The sequence below is a fragment of the Convolutriloba macropyga genome, chromosome 7 (genome assembly GCF_964194025.1).
Source record: "Convolutriloba macropyga chromosome 7, txConMacr16.3, whole genome shotgun sequence".
NCBI classification, from domain to species: domain Eukaryota; kingdom Metazoa; phylum Xenacoelomorpha; order Acoela; family Convolutidae; genus Convolutriloba; species Convolutriloba macropyga.
Window position 1 is genome coordinate 57,026,319 of NC_134474.1, and position 20,576 is coordinate 57,046,894.

Genomic DNA, 20,576 nt, shown 5'->3' on the forward strand with positions numbered 1-20,576 from the left:
TAAGCAACTAAAACCGATTGCTAACAAAGTCGAATATATTGAAGCTTAATTCCGCCGACCATTCTCCATTCACAAAAACGTCTTCGGACTCGATAAAATCCCAATCCCAACATACAGTTCTGAAGCCCCACTTTGGACTACTTAGACTCTGAAAAGTTGACAATTTCAAACCTAAGATTTTCGCAAAGTTCGGGAGCAACAAATGGAAGTTTCTAATTTACCGAAATTATCAACTTTTAAGAGCAGAAATTATGTCACTCTTAAAAGAAAAATTAGGCAATGTGGACCAAACTTTGCAACCCAATTAAAGCCAACGACCAGGGTGAAAAGGAACCCTAATCTTGCAATTTGAAACATAAATTGAATTTCAATTCTTGTAATGCAGAAACCGGTATCAAACGCGAATTTCAATAAATACAATTACTTCGCCAGACAAAATTAAAAGTTACAAAAATCCCATTTCAAATTTTACGATTTTCAATCAAGGATACTGAGAATGCTAAATTGGAATCTTTAGAGGCCAATTTGATTTCAAAATAATAAATTACTGAATTATGTGCATTTCATCATCCGCCACACTTTGATTAATAATTTAGATAAAATCAGTTTCTTTGTTCTTTGAGTCTAAATGGAAACGTTTCTGAGATTTTACAGTACTTCCACAGATTTAGTAGTTATAACCGCTCGTACCATCTCAGTAATAACATTTGCTCATCATGATCTTCAAGCCATTAAGAAAATCTTGTCCCACTTATTTTTTTTTCAAGGAAAAATCATAACTAGGCTTCTTTCACATTAATGGAAGAAGCCGCAACATACTCAAAATTACATGAGATGAGGAAAATGAAAATTTAGCAGCTTGTTCATATGCCAAACAGTCAGCAAAAACATACTTTTAAAAGAAGAAACGGAAAAAATTGAAAACTGTCAGGTGCTTAGGTCAAGCCAATTTGTGAAACTGAACAGCTAAATATTCAAACAAGTATTCTTAAGAATCCTTTGGAAAAGGCAATGTTTTCTTCCACAGTTGAAGTCATTGTGGCACATAGTAAGCGATAGGCCACTTTGAGCAACGTCTAAATTATAAGTTGTAAAGACTGATGCTCTGGGACGCGACTGTGCAGGCTATGCTCCCAGAAATTGCAGCTCAATGTTGCAGCTCATTGAATTTCAAAGAAATTTCAGCCAGATATTAAAGCTTCGTTCGTTCGTATTTGAAATCTTTCACGCAAACTTTCTCCCTGCTCCTTTATTCACATGAACAATGAAATCAATATCTCTTTATACCAAACCAACAAAAAAAACCACATGAAAAAAATATATTTCTAAAGCATCTTTTGAAAAAACCAGTTGGATGAACTGAATTGTTAGATTAAAAATTTGCGGTTGTCTTGTTGTTGTGTGACAAAGCAAACTAAAGATTTTTGATGTATCGGAGGAATCAAAAATCTTTTGAAATTGCAGCGACCTTCCGTAGACGACTTTGAGCAAATTACTTCAATGCAAATTCTTCCCATACAAAAAAATCGAAGAAGAAACACAAAAACACCCAGACGCTCGCTCTCTTGGTGTCAACTGTACTGACAGAATTGTAACTTAACTGTTAAAATTTGACTTCAAGAAACTAAACATGTAAAACTGGACAGCAAACTCAACTATCGATTTTAAAAATCAACAAGGAGGCTCGGTAATGTGCTATCGCACATAATGTTCCGACCCCGCTCATCCACATTTTTGGAATAATTCTCTACCAAATGAGGAACAGACAGAAAACCCCAATATTCAAGTAATTTTCAAAAAAATGGTGCATGAACAAAGATCTCCTCCAAAGCAAAAAACTCAGTGGTGTAAAAAAAATGACACATTAGATTGATGAGATCGGCTATTATTAAGAAAGCGAGTCAAGACGAACAGCAAAATCAAACAACAACAACAACCACAACATCACATCCAAAGCTTTATGTCTATTTACAAAAAAACTCAAAAACAAAGTTAAAATAGCTTCAGATAAACTGAAAATAAACCCCAATTGTACTTCACTAGAAAAGATATGCGACCAGTCCATAATAGGGCTCGGTAACAATTAGACAAAAAAGAACAAAAACATTAAAAATAAAAAAAATCGCTTATAATTCTTAAATACAATTAATTTCAAAGAAGAAAACAATTAGATATCAACTGAAAGCATCCAACAGAATTTTGATTACCTATGCTTCTATATGAAGGCATTAAGAACTGTCATTGTTCAATTTTAATTGCTGTTGAAGCCGTAAAACACTGTCAAAGCCGTAAAGCCGTATATTTCCCCTCAAAATACGTTCAATTGCGCCTCCTTCGAACGCAGATAATGTGGTATGTGACCTCACATTAATAAGACTAGGTAAAAAGTAGTCAAAAATGAAAAAGAAGGCAAAATTAAGTAAATTTTTTTGTAAAAAATTATTTTCGAAGTCATGAAAGCAATTAGCTGCATAATGAAAAAATAATATGTTGGTTTACTCGTCCATAGGAAGCCATTGAGAACTGTAATTATTCCGAATATGTCTTACGTCTAAACAAAACGTCAAATATGACAAAAATCAAAAATTAATTTACTTTTTTTTGCGAAAAACCGGTGTCGAAGCCAGTAAAGTCCAAACCAATTCTCCTGAAAACATTTGATTTTGTACACTAGCACCTTACCCTCACACCAAAAGTGCATATATTACCTGGAATTGAAAGAGATTAGGTAAGAAATAGATCAGAAAAAGAACAAAAATACGACGTTGAAGTGTTTTTTAATTTGTAAAAACAAGAGTTTTCAAACTCTTGAAAGCCATCAGCTATCTCCTAAAAATCAGAATATCGGCTCAGCTATTCGTCCATAAAAAGCCAATGAGACCTTTCATTATCCAGGAAATTTCCTACGTCTTGAAAGACGAAGTAAAAACGACAGTTAAAAGAAAGTAAAAATATCAATTAAAGTCTTCTAGAAAGTGGTGTCAAAGCCCTGAAAACCCTAATCTAAATTTAAAAAAATGAAATATTCAATTGTGCTTTATTTTGGACGCCAATAATGGGATTTAAGAACTTTCAATAATGTGATGTGACAAAAAACGAAAAAAACGTGATAAATGGGCATATGAGTAAAAACAAAAAAAAAATTTGAATTCTTGTTGTGTCCAATCCAGAAAACCGTAAATTTTTGGGTAAAATCACAAAAAAAGTTCAATTTTAATTCAGCAGAAAGAAGAAGCATCCATTCTTTGCTTACACTAAGCTAGAAGTATACCAAATTGAGAAAAGATGGTAAAGTTCAATAATAAAATGGCAAATATTTTTAAAGTCAAAACGACCGTATACTTTCGAATACAAAATCAGGTATGTTAAATTCGGGGCGCTAAAAAAGACAATTGCACCTATTACAAGATTTGATTTGAATTGTTGTGATCTTTAATTAATATAAAACGGATCGATTTTTTTTTAAAACAACGACTGATTACAATCCAAATTATAATAGTATTGTAACAGTCCAAGACTGGTCCAAAACTAGCCTTGCTAATGCTGTTGGTTCATTAGGAACACTTAACTTTTTCGAATGATATAGATATATATATAATTTTTTAGTTGAAAAATCAAAAACAAATGCTGCTGCGTTTTTGATATTCATCGAGTAATGGTAGCAAAAAACGGCAAAGTTTTGATTACAGCGCACTCTCAATGGTAGTTGAAGTAAGACCAGCCCGATTTGTAGTTTACAAAGTTTTTAATAGTGGTTTGTGGGTGTGTAGGTCCGGCAAATTTAATCAAAGCGGACTAAAAAAAACCTTATTTCGTGGTATTTTTGATGGCAAAAGGCTGAATTTTGATTTTAGGCAAAATTTTTGCCAAAAAAGTCAAATCAAAAGAATCAACACCACCTTTTTGTCTTAGAAAATCAATAACAATATTCTTAACTATTTTAAAGTGTTTTAGCAAAATTGACCAAAATTTAGGCAAAAATTCCAGATAATGTGAATAAAAATTACGCAAATCTGTTTATTATTCACAAATTTAAACCACGATAACTCGCTCTGGAAAGCGAAATTGAAAAAAAATTATCAATTCCATATGCAAAAATTTCGTCAAAATTGTGAATAAAACAGCTGAATTACGTCTAATATTTATATAACTTTAAACCTCGATAACTCCCTATAAAAAGCAAAAATTTAAACAATTTTTTTAATTCCAAATTCTACGCTGGACGGGATTTTTAATGATACCACTCCTAACTCTTTACGATGAATATATCGATTGTTCAAAATTCACTGAACAAAACACTCATTTGAGTATATAGTTCCTCCTCCTCCTCCTCCTCCTCCTCCTCCTCCTCCTCCTCCTCCTCCTCCTCCTCCTCCTCCTCCTCCTCCTCCTCCTCCTCCTCCTCCTCCTCCTCCTCCTCCTCCTCCTCCTCCTCCTCCTCCTCCTCCTCCTCCTCCTCCTCCTCCTCCTCCTCCTCCTCCTCCTCCTCCTCCTCCTCCTCCTCCTCCTCCTCCTCCTCCTCCTCCTCCTCCACCTCCTCCTCCTCCTCTTCCTCCTCCTCCTCTTCCTCCCCCCCCCCCCAAGAGGGTTCGGAACAAACACCATTGTTAACCCAAGGAATTCGTGAAAATGCAAAATGCACCTCAATCAATACACGCAATACACGGTTAACAATTCTTCCAATGCTCCACTCAGTTCTTTGCAGGAAGCGAACACATCTAATAAAAGTGATTGAATCAAAATGGGGATCTATAATCCCTCTCAATCAAATGTTGGGTACGAAAAAAAATTGGTATATTGAAAATCTGTAGGTTGAAATTTAATTGAGTTTTTTTCTCGTTCTGCGAAGAGAGTTAGTTCTCTGAGTGACAAGCAATAAGAAGCCGAGTAAAAATAAATAACTTTGCCTGCCTCTCTTTATATCGGAAGAAAGTGTTTTTAAAAATGTTTCCTGTATCGGTTAATTTTGGTTTTAACCCTGTTATCAAATCACAAAATTTCAAGAGAGTTTGAATCCACAGATTCCGAAACGGGCTTAGTTTTACAGCTTACTTAACGATAGCGGACTGGAACATATTTTTTCGTGAGTGCATTCAACTCTGGATAAATATTTTAATATATCTTTAATAAATCATTGATCTAATCACCTGGATTTGCTCGAAGCATCATAACAGGTCCGTACTTGACCTCGACTGATCAATATTTAATGCTCCGTTATCTCCCATGGAAGCAAAATTAGAGAAAGTGCATTTCCTCAACGCCTATCAGTTTGGTAATGAACGCAACTTCGGTTCTGCAAACCAAGCCAAATTCTTTTCATAATCCTCGATAGAACATCTAAGTGATCAAGTACAGACTCTTTACGTTAACTGTTGCAAATATATAAAAGGTTGCTTACTTTATTGCGAGCTCATATTCAGCATAATTTCAGTTCAAAAAAACATACGCGGCAGATTGCCGGTAAATAGCCGCCGTTGATTCCAATAAGCATGATTCGGATTGACAGAATAGAAGATATTGAAAAAAAAAGATTTTTGTACAAAAACATCTTTTAAGTCCGATTTAATTGGATGGCATTTCGTAGTTGAACATAACGTACTTCTGTTTCTTAGAGAGGCTACAGGGGCTACTATCAATACCAGTAAGCATTAGAGATGGTAACTAAGACTTATAGGAACGATGTTCAAACAGCGGGCATCTAAAATTGGGCTTTATGGGTTTATCCCGTTTCTACTTCTGACTTCAATTTTTTATACTGACTCTATTCATTTTGAATTGCTTTGCTGAGCAATTGATGCTCAAAATCACTTTTAGCAGAATGAGAGAAGAGAGAAACTAGCCTAGAGAAGTCAAAAAGATTTCACGCAAAAAGTTGAAAAAGCGGCAAAATGAGGTAAAGCGAAACATTTTTTTATTCGACGAAGTAAAAAAAAAATAGGAGCGCTATAATAGCCGGCTGAGAAGATGAGGCGGCTATTAATTATGAATCAAAAATAAATAATTATTCTCCCCATTTTGTTCTAATAAATTCTAAAGCCGAAATTGGTGATACATATAAAAAATGCATTATGTCTTAGATCTGTGGATATAAGAATTAAATATTTACAGATAAAAGTAGTGTAACTCCATAACAAAATTAATTGGGGAAACATTGAGAAGAACACCATGTTTAATTATAAATACGTCCTTATTTAATTGTTCGATCGATTGAACTTCTTGTGACCAAATGCTTGAAAACACGTGCCATTTCACGCTTCAAATTGGTTCATCGAAGCCAGCACTATGAGGCCAATTCTTCAAACTGTTATGGCAAAGACTCTGATTTAAAAATACAACAAAAAATCCAAACTAAGTAAACCAAAAACCCATACACGGAAATCAAAAACAAGAAACGCACTTGCCAAGTTTGAACTATACAAAAAGTTAGCAATATTAGGGCTGGTGTGCGCATCGAAATACAATGAGCAAAAATATAGTAGTCATTAAAAATTGCCATTAATAAAAATATAAATGGTAGGTTGCCAGAAAAGAGCCGCAATAGCTTCCTAGATCTGCAGTCTCAAAATGACAGTAAACGAAACATACCAAAAACGATTCTTCTTTATTAAATGTCGAGATCTTATTTTTTGATTAAGAATCTGTTTAACTGATTACTGCTTCTATTAGCTTCTCTCAAATAACCTTCAATTAGAGTGACACACACACACTTGACCGTACCTCTTTGTCTCGATTGAACAAAAATTATTCACGCGAATACCAAAAAATCTAAGTGATCAAGTACAGACTCTTTACGTTAACTGTTGCAAATATATAAAAGGTTGCTTAGTTTATTTCGAGCTCATATTCAGCATAATTTCAGTTCAAAAAAAACATACGCGGCAGATTGCCGGTAAAAATGACAGTAAACGAAACATACCAAAAACGATTCTTCTTTATTAAATGTCGAGATCTTATTTTTTGATTAAGAATCTGTTTAACTTATTACTGCTTCTATTAGCTTCTCTCAAATAACCTTCAATTAGAGTGACACACACACACTTGACCGTACCTCTTTGTCTCGATTGAACAAAAATTATTCACGCGAATACCAAAAAATCGCTCCACTGAGAGTGAAAAATGACGTTACATACAAAATTCAGTTGGTATTGCATGAACGATTGAACAAAAAGCAGATTTGAAGTGATTCCGTCAATAGGTCTAACAAAAATCGAGAAATGGCGTGGAAAAAACAGAGCAGGACAAGTACTGAATTAAAATAAAAACAAATGTATTCTCCAATGACCTGACAAATAAAATTGTTACCGCAAAATCAAACTGAGATAGTGAACAAAGCTCCTGACACTAAATGCGCAAAAACGCCCAACAAAAAACACAGTTTAAAGATTTCTGTTTCAAGATCTAGTATTTTAAGAATCACTAATATAAACATCAAATTATTGAAACATTGACTCTGCTCATCCTTAGACTGAGCACAAAATACAATATTGCAGTGGGAATTATTGACAAGCAAAGGAAAACCAGGCAAAAATCAAAGAAATCAAAAAAATTAATTTCTAGTCAGTGGCGTCAAATAAGAAAACCACATAACTACATGCCAAAATCGTTAAGCACAGCTTACAAAAATTTTTTAGAAGTCACAAAATACCTTTAAGCAGTTCTAATTGCTAAAAAGAACATAACTAATTAGGAAGACGATTGCGAAGACAAACGGTATCTCAGTCAATTAAAATCTTAGCTAAAAGTTGTAGCTAATAAATTGACCAAAAGTAAGCCACACTTGACGCCCAAGGAGAACCGTTATGTATGAGACAAAGTGATTTGACCATTAATATGCAACAAAAAATTCAAGACCAAAGAATCAACTTACATTTATTGAAAAAAGTGTACAAATAAAGCTATAACTTTAGAACATTCGTGCAAAAAAAAACAGAAATCCAAAGCTACGGTTATCTAGAATCAATTAATCCCGATTAGCAACCATGAGATAAAGATAACTAAAAAGACTAAGAAATAAGTGGACAAAGTGCGCAATAAAAATTGGCACAACTCGATAAAAATTTCTTGAAGAAAATTATCCTCAAATCTACTCGATATTTTGCTCTCTTTACTACTTCAGCGTGACTAAAATCACCACTCTAATATGACTTCTCATTGAGGTGAAGAAGCCGAAAAATTTGAACAGATCTAAAGAAAAGACAGCACACCAATACAATCCAAATACTTTCTTTGGATAGCAAAAACCAAGAGAAGGCCAATAAGATCCCCAGTCATCGCTCTGCGGCTATTAAAAAAATAGCCAGCAAATTTCTCTAAAACAGCCTCCGTTGACTCCACTCAACAACATTGGAATTGAACGATCTGGAGAAAAAAAACGCGGAAAACTCACAACCTAATATTTTTTGTCTATGTGAAAAAGCGTCTCATTTGGTCAGCAGTTAAATTAGATGCAATTAAAATGGTCACATTAGCCTCTAAATTGGATGAAAACAAGCTGAATACTAATACCAGTTAGCAGTATACTTTAAGGAATTTCTATCACAATGAACTAAATCTTTAAACACTCAATCTTAGTGCCAAGGCTTTTGTTAATTTATCACTTTATATATTGAACTTTCTTTTTGCTTTTAAACGTAAATGCGTAATTTGTTGAATTAGTTCTAATTCATTCAATTCGGTTGAAGCAGTCAGAGAGGTAAGTCAGAGGCCAAAAGTGATCAAAAAGTAAAACGAACTACAAAAAGATATCAGGACTAAAAAGCCCTAAAAACAATCGATTGAAAAACTGCCAAGAATTTGATGAGCAAATGACGTGACCACTATGGTTTCAACAAGAAAAAAAGTTTCACGAATACAAAAATATTTAAAATAGCATTAAAATTGTAGATGTTTTTGTTAATGAAATAATGAAAACCAAATCTTGAACTTTTACTTCAGAACGCTAAGATTACTGGACTAGATAACTTGATAGCTAACAGATAACTTATTTGATATATAAGATATAATCACAAGTAAAGACAATCTGTCTAAAAAATGTCGAGAGCTCTTGAAATTCGTTCTTGGGGCCAACATCTTCAAAACCAATATTGTCTTCTCGTCAAGCAACCAGATGCAAGCTCAGAAAGAACATATTGGCTCCTTGAATTCAACAAACATAACAATGACTATAAGAATATTTGGAAAAAATTCAAAAACCATTAGTAATTTGTTAAATTATAAAACGATTTTCAAAACTAAACCGTTATTACTAAAATCTAAAACAGAACTAATAATCAGGTAGTACATCTAAAACAGAACTAATAACAAGAAAAGTGAACAAGACCAAGAGAGCTTTGCAAAAGAATTGAAAAAATTAGAGAAAACTCTGGATATCGCCCTCTTTGAACAATTTCTGCAAACACAAAATCTACTTGTTAGACCCTCCTCGATCGGCCCCACAAGTGAAAAAAATTCTAAAGTGTACAACATTTTTCAAAGATCACATTTTTTTTGTATTCAAGTCCTCATTACTCGTATATTTACATAAGAGGCAATAAAAGCAAATGTTGCTCGCAACATACCTCTATGAACAGTGACTAACTCAATTGAAGATCGATTAAGCAAAAAAATTACAAAATCGGAAGAAGAAACTAGATTTTGTTTATTTTTCGGGCCCAAATTTTTTCACGAGACATCTTCACGTTGAATTAAGTCGTTCCAAGAAACTTTAGCACACTTAAGAATTCGAAGACTTCAAACGACAGCTTAGAGCCCCTAAAAATTAATGCCCACTCATCTTTAACTATTTATACCACTTTGAAAGCCAACGTCATGTAAAAATGCGTGGTCACATTCTACAAAGGGAGCAGGATAATCCCTGAATTACAATCCTCAGATAAGTCTAACAACATGGCTATAATAACCTTTTAGACAAATTAACAAACTACCCTATGATTCTCAAAAGAGTACATGACCTCACAAAGAAACATCTGGGCATTAAAAAAATTTTACAGAAAAGATTATCCTAATTTTTTTTACCTGAAAATTATTAAAAACTCGTGACTATTCACTAAAAAAATACCCAAATTGACATGTTTTGTCACGTAAAAGTAACAATTATAGAATCTCATAAGCTACACTAAGGGATAGTGACATAGTGACAAAATAGCAACAAACAAAGGAATTAATAAAAAAAATTATTGCAACTTCTTCGGAAAAATGTTTACGCATGAAAAATATTAGCCAAAAAAACTGATAAATTTCGTAGTCATAAAAGAACGATAAAATCCGTTTCTGAGATTCAGAAAAAAAAAACAAAAAATAGGGTCAAAACTAAAAAAAAACGATATTTTGGTGAAAGTGTCAAAGTCGGAAAAACAATGAACAACCAAATGAAAACGTTAAATAGGTTCACATTCGCCTCAAAATTCCAATGTAACCTGCATTTATTGGGATTATATGCAGAGACAATAACCAAAAGAACAACAAATACGGGCAAGGTCGAAAACTCGCTGTTTTATGAAAAAAAACACGTTGTCAAAGTTACAAAAACAATCATCTAACGACTGAAAACCGTAAATAGGTTTATTTATTCATAGTTAGGAAACCATTGGCACCTGTAAGTAGTGAGAATAAGTAAAAATAACACTTCAATTACAACAGCAGAAACGAAAAAGGGCCAATTGAAAAATCAATAATATTTAGTTCACAAAGGAACAACAAAGTGATGCAACCATTAGCCGCCCACTGAAGGATTTTAAATATAGTGCTTATTTTAAATACAATATAATGTATGATAGTTCATTCAAAGAAACATGCGTATAGACGTTTATAAAATTCACGTGAATCAAGAGCAAAAACATTGAAAAGAAGTGAAAATGCCGCGGAAAAAAATCTCCCGCAAAATACAAAAATTTGTTTGTTCAAAAACCAATTAATCACTATAATTTAAAGCAGATTGACAAAAATTACGCTTTAAAACTACTACTGAGTGATTAATCCTACCACTCCACTTTGACTTCTCATTGTAAACAAGAAGTCAAAAAAGGGTGAACAGATCTTATCAGAATATCAGCGATCCATTACAATCCAAATCAGAATATAATTCGCGGATTCTAAAAAAGTAGAGCTCCTACGTAATATCCGGTAGTCATATAAAGAACATATATGCTTCCCTATGACATACAAAATTTTATAGTATGATCTTGTAATGATAAGTAAAGAGCAAATATATGAATTTTTTATGACTAGTAAGAATATCTTTCTTTGGTTGCCAAGATCCGTAAAGAAAAATTGTAATCTAATTTATTTTCTTTATAGTTGGTGCTTCCAGTGCGTCACCAATGGAACGCTAAGTACCGCTCCCACGAGGCACTCTTGCTCAAGGAAGTGTTATAAAAATTGGTCTGTTGTGATATCTAGTGCAAAAATTTTTCGTTTAGTTTTTGTTGATTAGGGGATGCAGTTTCACAAGCAGATTTGGCTTAAAGTAGAAAACCTAAACTGCGCAGACGCGCGGATGTGCTTTGGATGGATCTAAAATAGAACAACGAAAAAGAATTTCGTGATTTTCAAAAAACTTCCTCGTTCTACTTGTTCAAAAATGGTTTCTCATCTCATCTGCCTGACTGTTTTATACAGTCCATAACAACATTTGTGAGCGTACATTTTTCATATATAACCACTAAGTAATGAAACTATTTCTTTGGTTATATAAGCCCCAAAAAAGTTTGGGAATTGTTGTTGCTGATAATTTTTACGATCTCTTATGTTCACTAGGAAACCATTTATGATCTTAGTATGTTTGCTAAGACTCCACTAAACAATACATTACTTAGTATTATCACCGAGGATCATAAATGACAGTGTGTTATGTATGGTACTCAACCCGGGATCTTTTGAGAGGCTGACGGCGGATATGAAGAGAAAAAGACTACTTCGTAAAGCAAAAAAAAAGAAAAATAAAGCATTAAAGATGACATCTGCGGTAGTAAATACCCAGCAGATTGCCGGAAAATAGCCGCAGTTGATTGCCATAACCAAGATTGGGATTGAAAGAAGGAGAAAATGACTTTTTTACAAACAATTTCAAAGTGCGAACTATCTTGATGTCATTTCGGAGCTGAACAGACTCCTGTTTCGTAGTGAGACCACACAGGGGCTAGTATCAATACCAATAAACATTAGAGATTGTAACTAAGAACAAAGTTCGATTAACGGGCATCTAAAATCGGGCTTTATGGGTTTATCCCGTTTCTATGAGCAACTGCTGTCTAAAAACACTTTTAGCAGAATGAGAGAAGAGTGAAACTAGCATAGAGAAGTCAAAAAGATTTCACGCAAAATGTTGAACAAGCGGCGAACTAAGGAAAAGCAAAAAAATTTTTTCAACGAAGTAAAAGAAAAATAGGAGCGCTATAATAGCCGGCTGAGAAGCACTTCTACTGAAAGTACTTTTACCGACTCCTCGCAAATTATCGCAATAGGAATGAGTGTTTTTGATTGAAAGAAGCACAAAAAAGAATTTAGTAGAAATTTTGTACGTTATGGCTAAAAATGAGTCCTCCGAAACAAGAATAAAACTCTAGAAAAGACTGGCACCCTTTGCGCCAATCCAACAAGTTATCGCAAGTGCATGCATTGCTCTGTAATACTAGCTGTTTCGAATTCTTTTTCCGATTTATATCAAATATATAAACAGTTGACACAAATTCAATGCAATATGAAATTGTCACCACATTAGAAATTTAACGAGTGGGCATTTGGTGCTTAATTTCAAAATTTTATCAAATATAATCCCAAGTGACATTTTAGAACGAAGTTAATACTTTGACTGAATCTCAGCACGCATTATAAATCAAACGACGTACCAAACCAAATTCGGCTCTCTCCCCCGCTTAGCGGGACTAGAGCCGATAGACCTACCCCAACCCCTACCATCCAATAAATACCCTTAAACCCCTCCTTCTCCCCCCTCCCACACAATTTCATTTTCGTGTGGGGGCCGTAAGAACTTCAAACTTAAAATTGAAACCAATTTAAAGCTCTTCCGAAAAACCTTTAAAAGTAATAGCAAAGCCATTGAAAGGTATAATAGCCGAGGCGGAGATTATAAGTGTAATTTAGATCCGACAGCCAAAATAAAACAACATTAAACATGCTTATCGTAAACTAATTTTCCACCACATTTTTAGCAGCGTATACTTGTATTGTTCAGAAGCAACTAAGCAAAGAACCAGTTCTGGCTGAGCGATTAAAACGGAATAGCAGGGCGACCGCAAACACTAAATACATTGTTAATGATCATTTACCGTTTCTCAATTTCGCCTATTAATGGTCAGAAAATTCATAGACCATACCCACAACTGTCCTTAACTAACATCAAAGGCTGTCTTTTCTATAACGGGCCTTTATTTCTGCCAGGAGTATAAATATATTTAGGAGGGACGATAGTTTCGTAGGAGGGCCATTTTTCCGAAGGTGGTACCATGAATAAAACATAATTTGAATCCACAATTGAACGAACGATCAGTGAAGCCAGACAAAACTAAGGTGAGACAATAATTTAATTCTCAGCAGTCCGGACACGTTGTTTAGTGCATATACTTACAAGCAGACTGGAACGTCATAAAATTTCTCAAAATAGATCGCTCTTTATCTGATCCTCAAATATCCTATGACGTAAAGACTCCTGGATACCTGCTAATACATGTTAATTCTACCACTGTGGGAGTTTTGCAAGATTATTGACAGCCGGATATTGAATGTTAGCCAGTATATCATATTGAATGGTAGGGTCAGAGTTGTAGCAAAACCAGCAATTAATACTTATTTTATGCCCGAGCAGACATTGAGTAGACAAGCGTCTCCCTCTCTCTTAAGCTAAAACGGGTTGACACACGAGAGAAATTTGACAAAATAATTTAACACATTGAATCCTTCAGATAAACAAGATCAAACTTCAACCTTTGATAAAGACAAGCCGAAACTTCCTGTCAAAAGAGCTGTGATTCTCGACTATGGTCAATTTTGGTTCTGAGGAATTAACTCTTGATTCGTGCCTTGCAAATAGTTCTCATGATGTTCCATGTTTTGAAATATCCAACTTGACTTATCATTTGATTACTAAAATTTTCAAAAACAAGTGGTTGTTTAAGATGGTTTAGAAAAACGGTGAGCTGATATTCTGGACAAACTGGAATCACGTCACCTACCAAAATAGCAAAAATAAAACTTTCATTCTTTATTTCTTCTCAGCCATCTGACCAAGAAAATTGCCATGCTGCTCTGCTCCGCAACTAAGTCAGCGAAAAAATATTACAAAACTGAGCTAACATACTTAGAGTGATGGCGCCGAGAAAGAAAAGTCGGAAGAATTTCTCTCCAACGACAGGCAGCGTCTCAACTATTTTATAGTCTTGTTCGGCCAACGGCTGATTGATTGTAGAACCATGATTTAGAGTGCGGGGCATTAACTTCACTGGGAGGCTTAAAATTTTGTTAAAAGAGCTTATTATAGATCACTAAAATAAGTCAAATTCAAACAAAAGGATCCAACTTTGACGCACAATTAATTTGACTCTTAAAGTGCAAACGGCCTCTAATGGGTTCCGTTGCTTAAATCGTGAAAGAGCAATTTTATATATCACGAACAACTCAAAAGAAGTAACGCAAAAAGAGCAGTGAAAAATTTATATCAGTCACTCAAAAATTCTGTATAAAAACAAGACTACAATAACTCACAACACTCAACAACATTCAATTTTTATCTTTATTTGTGTTCGTGATCAAAGTATAAAACTAATTGTCTGTTTGACACGTACTTGTTCTGAAGTTGTAGGATTCATTATTGCAAGAACCAGCAAAAATAGAAAACAGCCGCGATCGATTCCTTTGAATCGCAATAACAGTAAACCAAAAAAGAGAATATTTCAGGTGAAACCGCAATCAACAGAAAAAAATCACCATGTAATAAAAGAAAAACAAAAGCAGAAAATTGGTTCAATCATTTTTTTCAAGTCAAAGGCCTTCAAAACAAAATTTATACAGCTTTTTACACAACATCCAACTAAAAATCAAGGTTACTCTTAAATTATTAAACGAATACGCATCAATAAAATTTAAATTTAAAAAAATTTAAATTCAATTCTCAAAAGTGACAAACCATTGGATTAATCGAACTTGCCTAAGACAACAAAAAGGACTCTCCGTCTATCAAAACCCATATATCAGCTCAGTTCATGTTTCATAGTTGGCACAGTGGTCGTTGATATTTAGTATATATACAAGTGAAGCGCATTGTTTCAAAACAAAAATGAGAACTGTAATCTGAAAAAAAGGCTAGCACCGCTCGAAATTACCTCCCTTCAATGGACTAAAAAATTACTATTGAGTATTGATGAAAATTGTAAATAACGGACTCAACGGCAAAAAAAGTGACCTTAAGCAACGAAGCAGGCTTCTATTGCTGCCTGTTTAACCACGGCTGGGTATAATCTATCCTGTAAACGGGGCACTGATGTCTTTAACCTAAATTATTGAGTCTGTAATCAAAGTCCGGAAAATTTGACCAACGATTTTTTTTGTATTAAACTTCCAGAATCAAAAAGCAGAGAATAAAATAGGCAAATCTGCCAGACAAAATTTAACTAAGCAGGCCAACAAGGCCCCAATAATTGCTACGAACGTTGTGAGACAGCAATAAAATAATGAAACTTTTTGTCGCTCACTGTTTAATAATTCAAGGCTGAGTGAAACATAACCGACGAGCGTTGGGGGAATTGCTCGCGAACAATAGGCAAGGCGTTGGCTTTTGTTGGAGCTGTCTTAACGATTAGGAGGTTAGCATCAGAGGATGATGATAAAAGCTGAGATGGGGTATTGGGGGGGGGGGGGGGGGGGGTGAAAATGGGGAGAGGTCGTAAGAGATCGCCCTTTCGCCCGAAATGTAAAATTCGAGGCAGTGCTACGATCCCGATTCTTGCATGCGATCATGCACCTGAAAATGTTGACAAGAGCTTCTTAAGCGAAATATTCCCCGATAATAGAATTAAGCGAAGATGGAAAAAGACTGACCAAGGTTGAGTTGTCCAGTGTAGAGTACGACTCTGCGGATGACGAGGACCTGGTTGAAGTTGATGATGACAGATGAGGTCCTGTTATCAAGATGCCAGCATTTGTTCGTATCCGCAGTGTCAATGTCATCGTCTATCATTTTTGTAATGTCATCGTGGTTCTCCTTCTCGGATGCGATTGTAGCATCTGTAAAAATAAGCTAAATACTTCACATAAAAACTCAATCACTTTGGCTCAATCACATTTTGTTCAGACCTGAAAGATGTAGGAAACGTGAAATTATTGATTTAATTTAGTAATGCGATTATGACTTTGAAAAACTCTTCAACTAATTATTCTCTATGGTAAAATCCATTGTCTCGCCCGATGAGAGGGAGAGTAAGACAAACGGGGAGAGGGGGAGAAAAGACACTGTGGCTGCGAATTGGAATCGAATTAAAATTTCTTTAATCAAATTTAAAAAAATGAAGAGGAGGCAAATACAACTATGCTCAAAACCACCCAGGTTGACGAATTCAAGTCTCTGAGAAAGAATGCGCACAGCTTACTAACTCCAATACTTATAACTCTCACGCTTCACGCATCCGAACTTAAACTTACAACAACTCAGCTCCTTCGGAGGTCATAATTATTGATATAATGATAACAAGATACACTTACACTTCTTCCAGTTCTGTGCTATGTCATCGACGAATGCGCTCCGTTTCTGTATGTAGTTCTGATTTCTAATCTCTTCTAACTGCTCTTCTATTTGTGGCTTGAGAGGATCGTCATCCGGGACTAGACTGCTCAGAGAACAGGAATCTGGGTCCACATTTGCCTACAAAACAACAATTAGACATGTCAGTATCAATCCACTAAAAATACTTTTCAAGATTCCTTTTAAAAACATTGAACCATTCATTGTATACAGTTTAAACTTAAGCACATTCTGAGCAATTCAAGTCACATATTTCAAATTACAGTTCAGATTAAAGAAATTTTAAGTCCTGATTGCTTTGTTCACTGCTTTTCATTTTCACACAGATTTCGACTTCATTTTAGGTTAAGCTTTCAATTCCTGAAACAAATTTTTTGAAATTCTGATCTGCAAGAAAAGGTCACACCAACCATTTATAACAATTTAGAAAGACATGGAGCTGTATTTTGTCCTAAACTAACTCTAAAAGTTGTTTTTCCTAAGTCTTGGAAACACGAAAACGTGCTCAATCGACGCGCTGTTGGATACCTCCAAGGCTACTGCGTTAAGATAGCGAATGGGAACTTGTGATCTCAGTGTGACGTCACAAATGGAAGACCTGTGGCAACGATGGAATGGAAAAATAAAATTAGCATTTATGTCTGTTCGCAGGAACAGTGATGCCAATAACAACAACCGTACAAGCAACAAAACTCTTTCACGCTTGAAATACTTTACAAAAGGAAAACAAGTTCATTTAAGTTCATATAACAAAAAAACAATAGAGACACCAAAGCATATTTTGATAAAAAAGAACTCCTAAGGAAGATCTCTGTAAGCTGACAAAGATCTTTGTATGCCCAACAACTGGAATAAAAAACTAGACGTCAGAGACCGAACTGTACTCAAATCGGACTTCCCAAACGACGGTGAAAAGAGTATGTTAAAAAAATACTAGGCCGTATGAGCCGAAACCAAGGCTTTATTGATTGCACTTACTTATTGTTCCGACCCCACTTTAGTGGGGAGGGAGGAACTATATAATCAAATGGGGTTTTTTGTTCAGTCAATTTTGGCCCATTGATATATCTGTCCAAGAGTTGTGAGTGATTTAATTAGAGACCACGTACATCCTAGAATATGGAACTTTCTAGATTTTTTAGAATTTCGTTTTACAGGTTTTACAGTTTCGAATTATATCGAGGTTTCGAATTTTTACAGTTTCGAATTTTAACGAGGTTTAAAGTTTTGTGAAAACGCGACAGTTTTTATTCACATTTTCCGTAACTTTCGCTAATACTTGGCTCATTTTTGCTAATATAATTAAAAATATGTTCAATTGTTTAACGATAGAGTGCAATTGTTTTCGTTAGAGATAGAAGAGCGTTGCTGAATCGTTTGATTACGTTTTTTGGCTAAAATTTTTTAGAAAAAATTTCAAAATTCAATCTTTTTTCATCAAAAATGGCCCAATATTTGTTTTTTTCTGGTCCACATTGTTTAAGTTTGCTAGAAGTAGAGACCTAAACACCGTTAACACAGGTTCTGTGAACTCCGAAAAAGAGCTAATTGAAATTAGGCACCTTATAAAAGTCTTCTAGATTTAAGAGTTTGCCGTTTTTATACAAATTGAACTCAATAAATATACAATGCATCATTGATCTTTTGATTTTTGAAGTATTTAACTTAATTAGTGATATAATTCACAGGCATTTAGAACAGTTGGGTGGTTTTTCGGGCGCGAGGAAAAATCAGGGATAGGTTTGACCTCATCATGGATTCTTACAATCAGAAATTAATTTTTACTTGAGCTCTGCCTTCCTTTCTCAAAATATTTTGCTTTATTGTTTGTTTAATGTCAATTACTGACAAAATTTTATATCCACCTCCCAATTAACGTCACCTCCCGTTTACGTGAAAATGAGGCGAAATGCATATACAGTTTGTTTTGAGAGTAAACCTAATGCTTTTTATGGCTCTGACTAAGAGTTTTAGTAAACTTTAACTGAACTCTTGTGCTTGGCCTTCATTTGTAATTCCTTTTGCGGTCTGATTGCTAATTCTAAATGATTAAAGGTCCAAATAGCTTCTTCAAGAAGTGCAAGTGAACTTATACAATACATTCGGTCGATATCCAACGTCTCTTATAACATTGAATATAACTGTTTAAAGAGCAATTCAGTGATTCAGTGAATTGTCGATTAATCTAATTTCTGTCAATTTTTAGCTTATTTTCAGCAAAAACAGCTCTAGCCATCCTTCAAATAAAATACAAACTAATTTTTGTGGCGGTTTGTCTCAAATAACGACTTCTTGATACTACAAGTTTTCAAAAAAAATGTTGAGCATAAATTACCATTTTTGCTGTTTTTTGTTTCTGTGGTTAATTGTCACTTTACTGAAAAATTCAATCATAAAAAGCACTTAGAAAACGCAACAGAACAAATTTATTGCTTTCATAACATATGGTTTTAAGGGCTGCGACACCGTTCTCTTTTCTTATTATTGCCCCGTATTTGTTATTTTTTGTTGTATACCATATATTGGGCAATAAAAAGACTCAAGGACCAGCTATAGATGTAAAAATGAATTTAATACTTAATAACGGTATATAGCCAACTGTTTTAGTGACTTTCAATTTAATTATTTTCGAAAAAGTATTCTACAACTTTTCCCTTTTTGTTCTTGTTTTCGTAACTTTTTCGTTATTTACAATTTAGTATCGTTTTCGTAACTTACAGAGAGATCTCGATAATTTTTTGTTGAACCAAACAATAGCTTCTTTGTTCGTTGAATGTTTTGACTAATGTCGTTAGGGATTAGCCAATTTGTTTCAGAAGAATTTTGTGAGTAAGATAAATTTCAATAATTGTGGTTATTTTTGTAGCCAATTCGAGACACTCCTTATACTGAAAAAAAATTACGATATTCAATGGAGACGCGAGTGAACAATTAAATTTCTCGGGGTTAATATCTTATAAATTTAATGGCTTCACCACTGTCATTTCATAAAGTTGTTTGTGATTTTTTTTACTTCTGCTTAGATTTATTGTTATTTTATAGTCTTCTGACTTAGTCTCAATAATAATAGAAAAGTCATATCCATTATTCAGTGAACTACAATTTGCTCTTAATAGCTGTTTTATTTTCCTCATATGGTCGCTGTTCTTGGTACAACGATTTTTCATAACATATTGGTCATTCTTGCATATTTACCCCTTTTTAGATTTCTGTTTTTACACAGTATTGCAAAAATGGGCGGTTCTGTGGCCATTTTGTATAAAAAAAAATGCAATCAAAAAACTTAATGTTAATGTGTTTTCATGCAAATTCAGAATTTTTTATTTTTGCGCGCATTTGTCGTTCTATTTGTAGCCGTATGACATATAATGGATAATGAGAGGTCTCAATCACTTTCTATGGAGGTATAAATGAATATCTCAATGATTTCAGTCAATACATAATGTTTTTATTCAGTTGATATTAATTTTTTTTTCCGAAAAAGCAATTTTTTACACTTTGCCCTTTTGCTCTTTTCTTGACTTGTTATCAAGTCGAATTCAGAGAAGTCCCAAATTTTTTTCTAATGTAGTATAGGTTTATGTTTCTTTAGTATACGATTTATCCGATGCCATTTTCACCGATGCCAAAAATGGACAACGAGTTTTAGTCGTAATTAATATTTTTAATCATTTCACTTTTATTGTTGTCCTTTCTGGTACTCACATTATTGAAAGGTCTCATCGACCCTCTAAGGTATATTGTTTTATTCATTTACTGGTTTGCTGAACGATATGGTATTTTTTATCTCTTCCTCAATTGGTAGACAATTAAGGGAAAATGTAGA

The 20,576-nt window shown here is 34.2% G+C and overlaps 1 protein-coding gene across 3 annotated transcripts in view; it reads right to left on the minus strand.

Annotated features, from left to right (window-relative positions):
• Positions 1-20,576, minus strand: part of LOC142343186 (uncharacterized) — a 145,706-nt gene that overhangs the window by 58,139 nt on the left and 66,991 nt on the right. For all 3 annotated transcript variants that reach the window (XM_075394903.1, XM_075394902.1, XM_075394901.1), the window contains exons 3-4: positions 16,711-16,870; positions 16,051-16,236 (exon numbers count right to left, since the gene is read on the minus strand). In XM_075394903.1, coding sequence (XP_075251018.1) covers positions 16,051-16,236; positions 16,711-16,870 — 346 coding nt within the window. The remainder of the gene's footprint in view (positions 1-16,050; positions 16,237-16,710; positions 16,871-20,576) is intronic.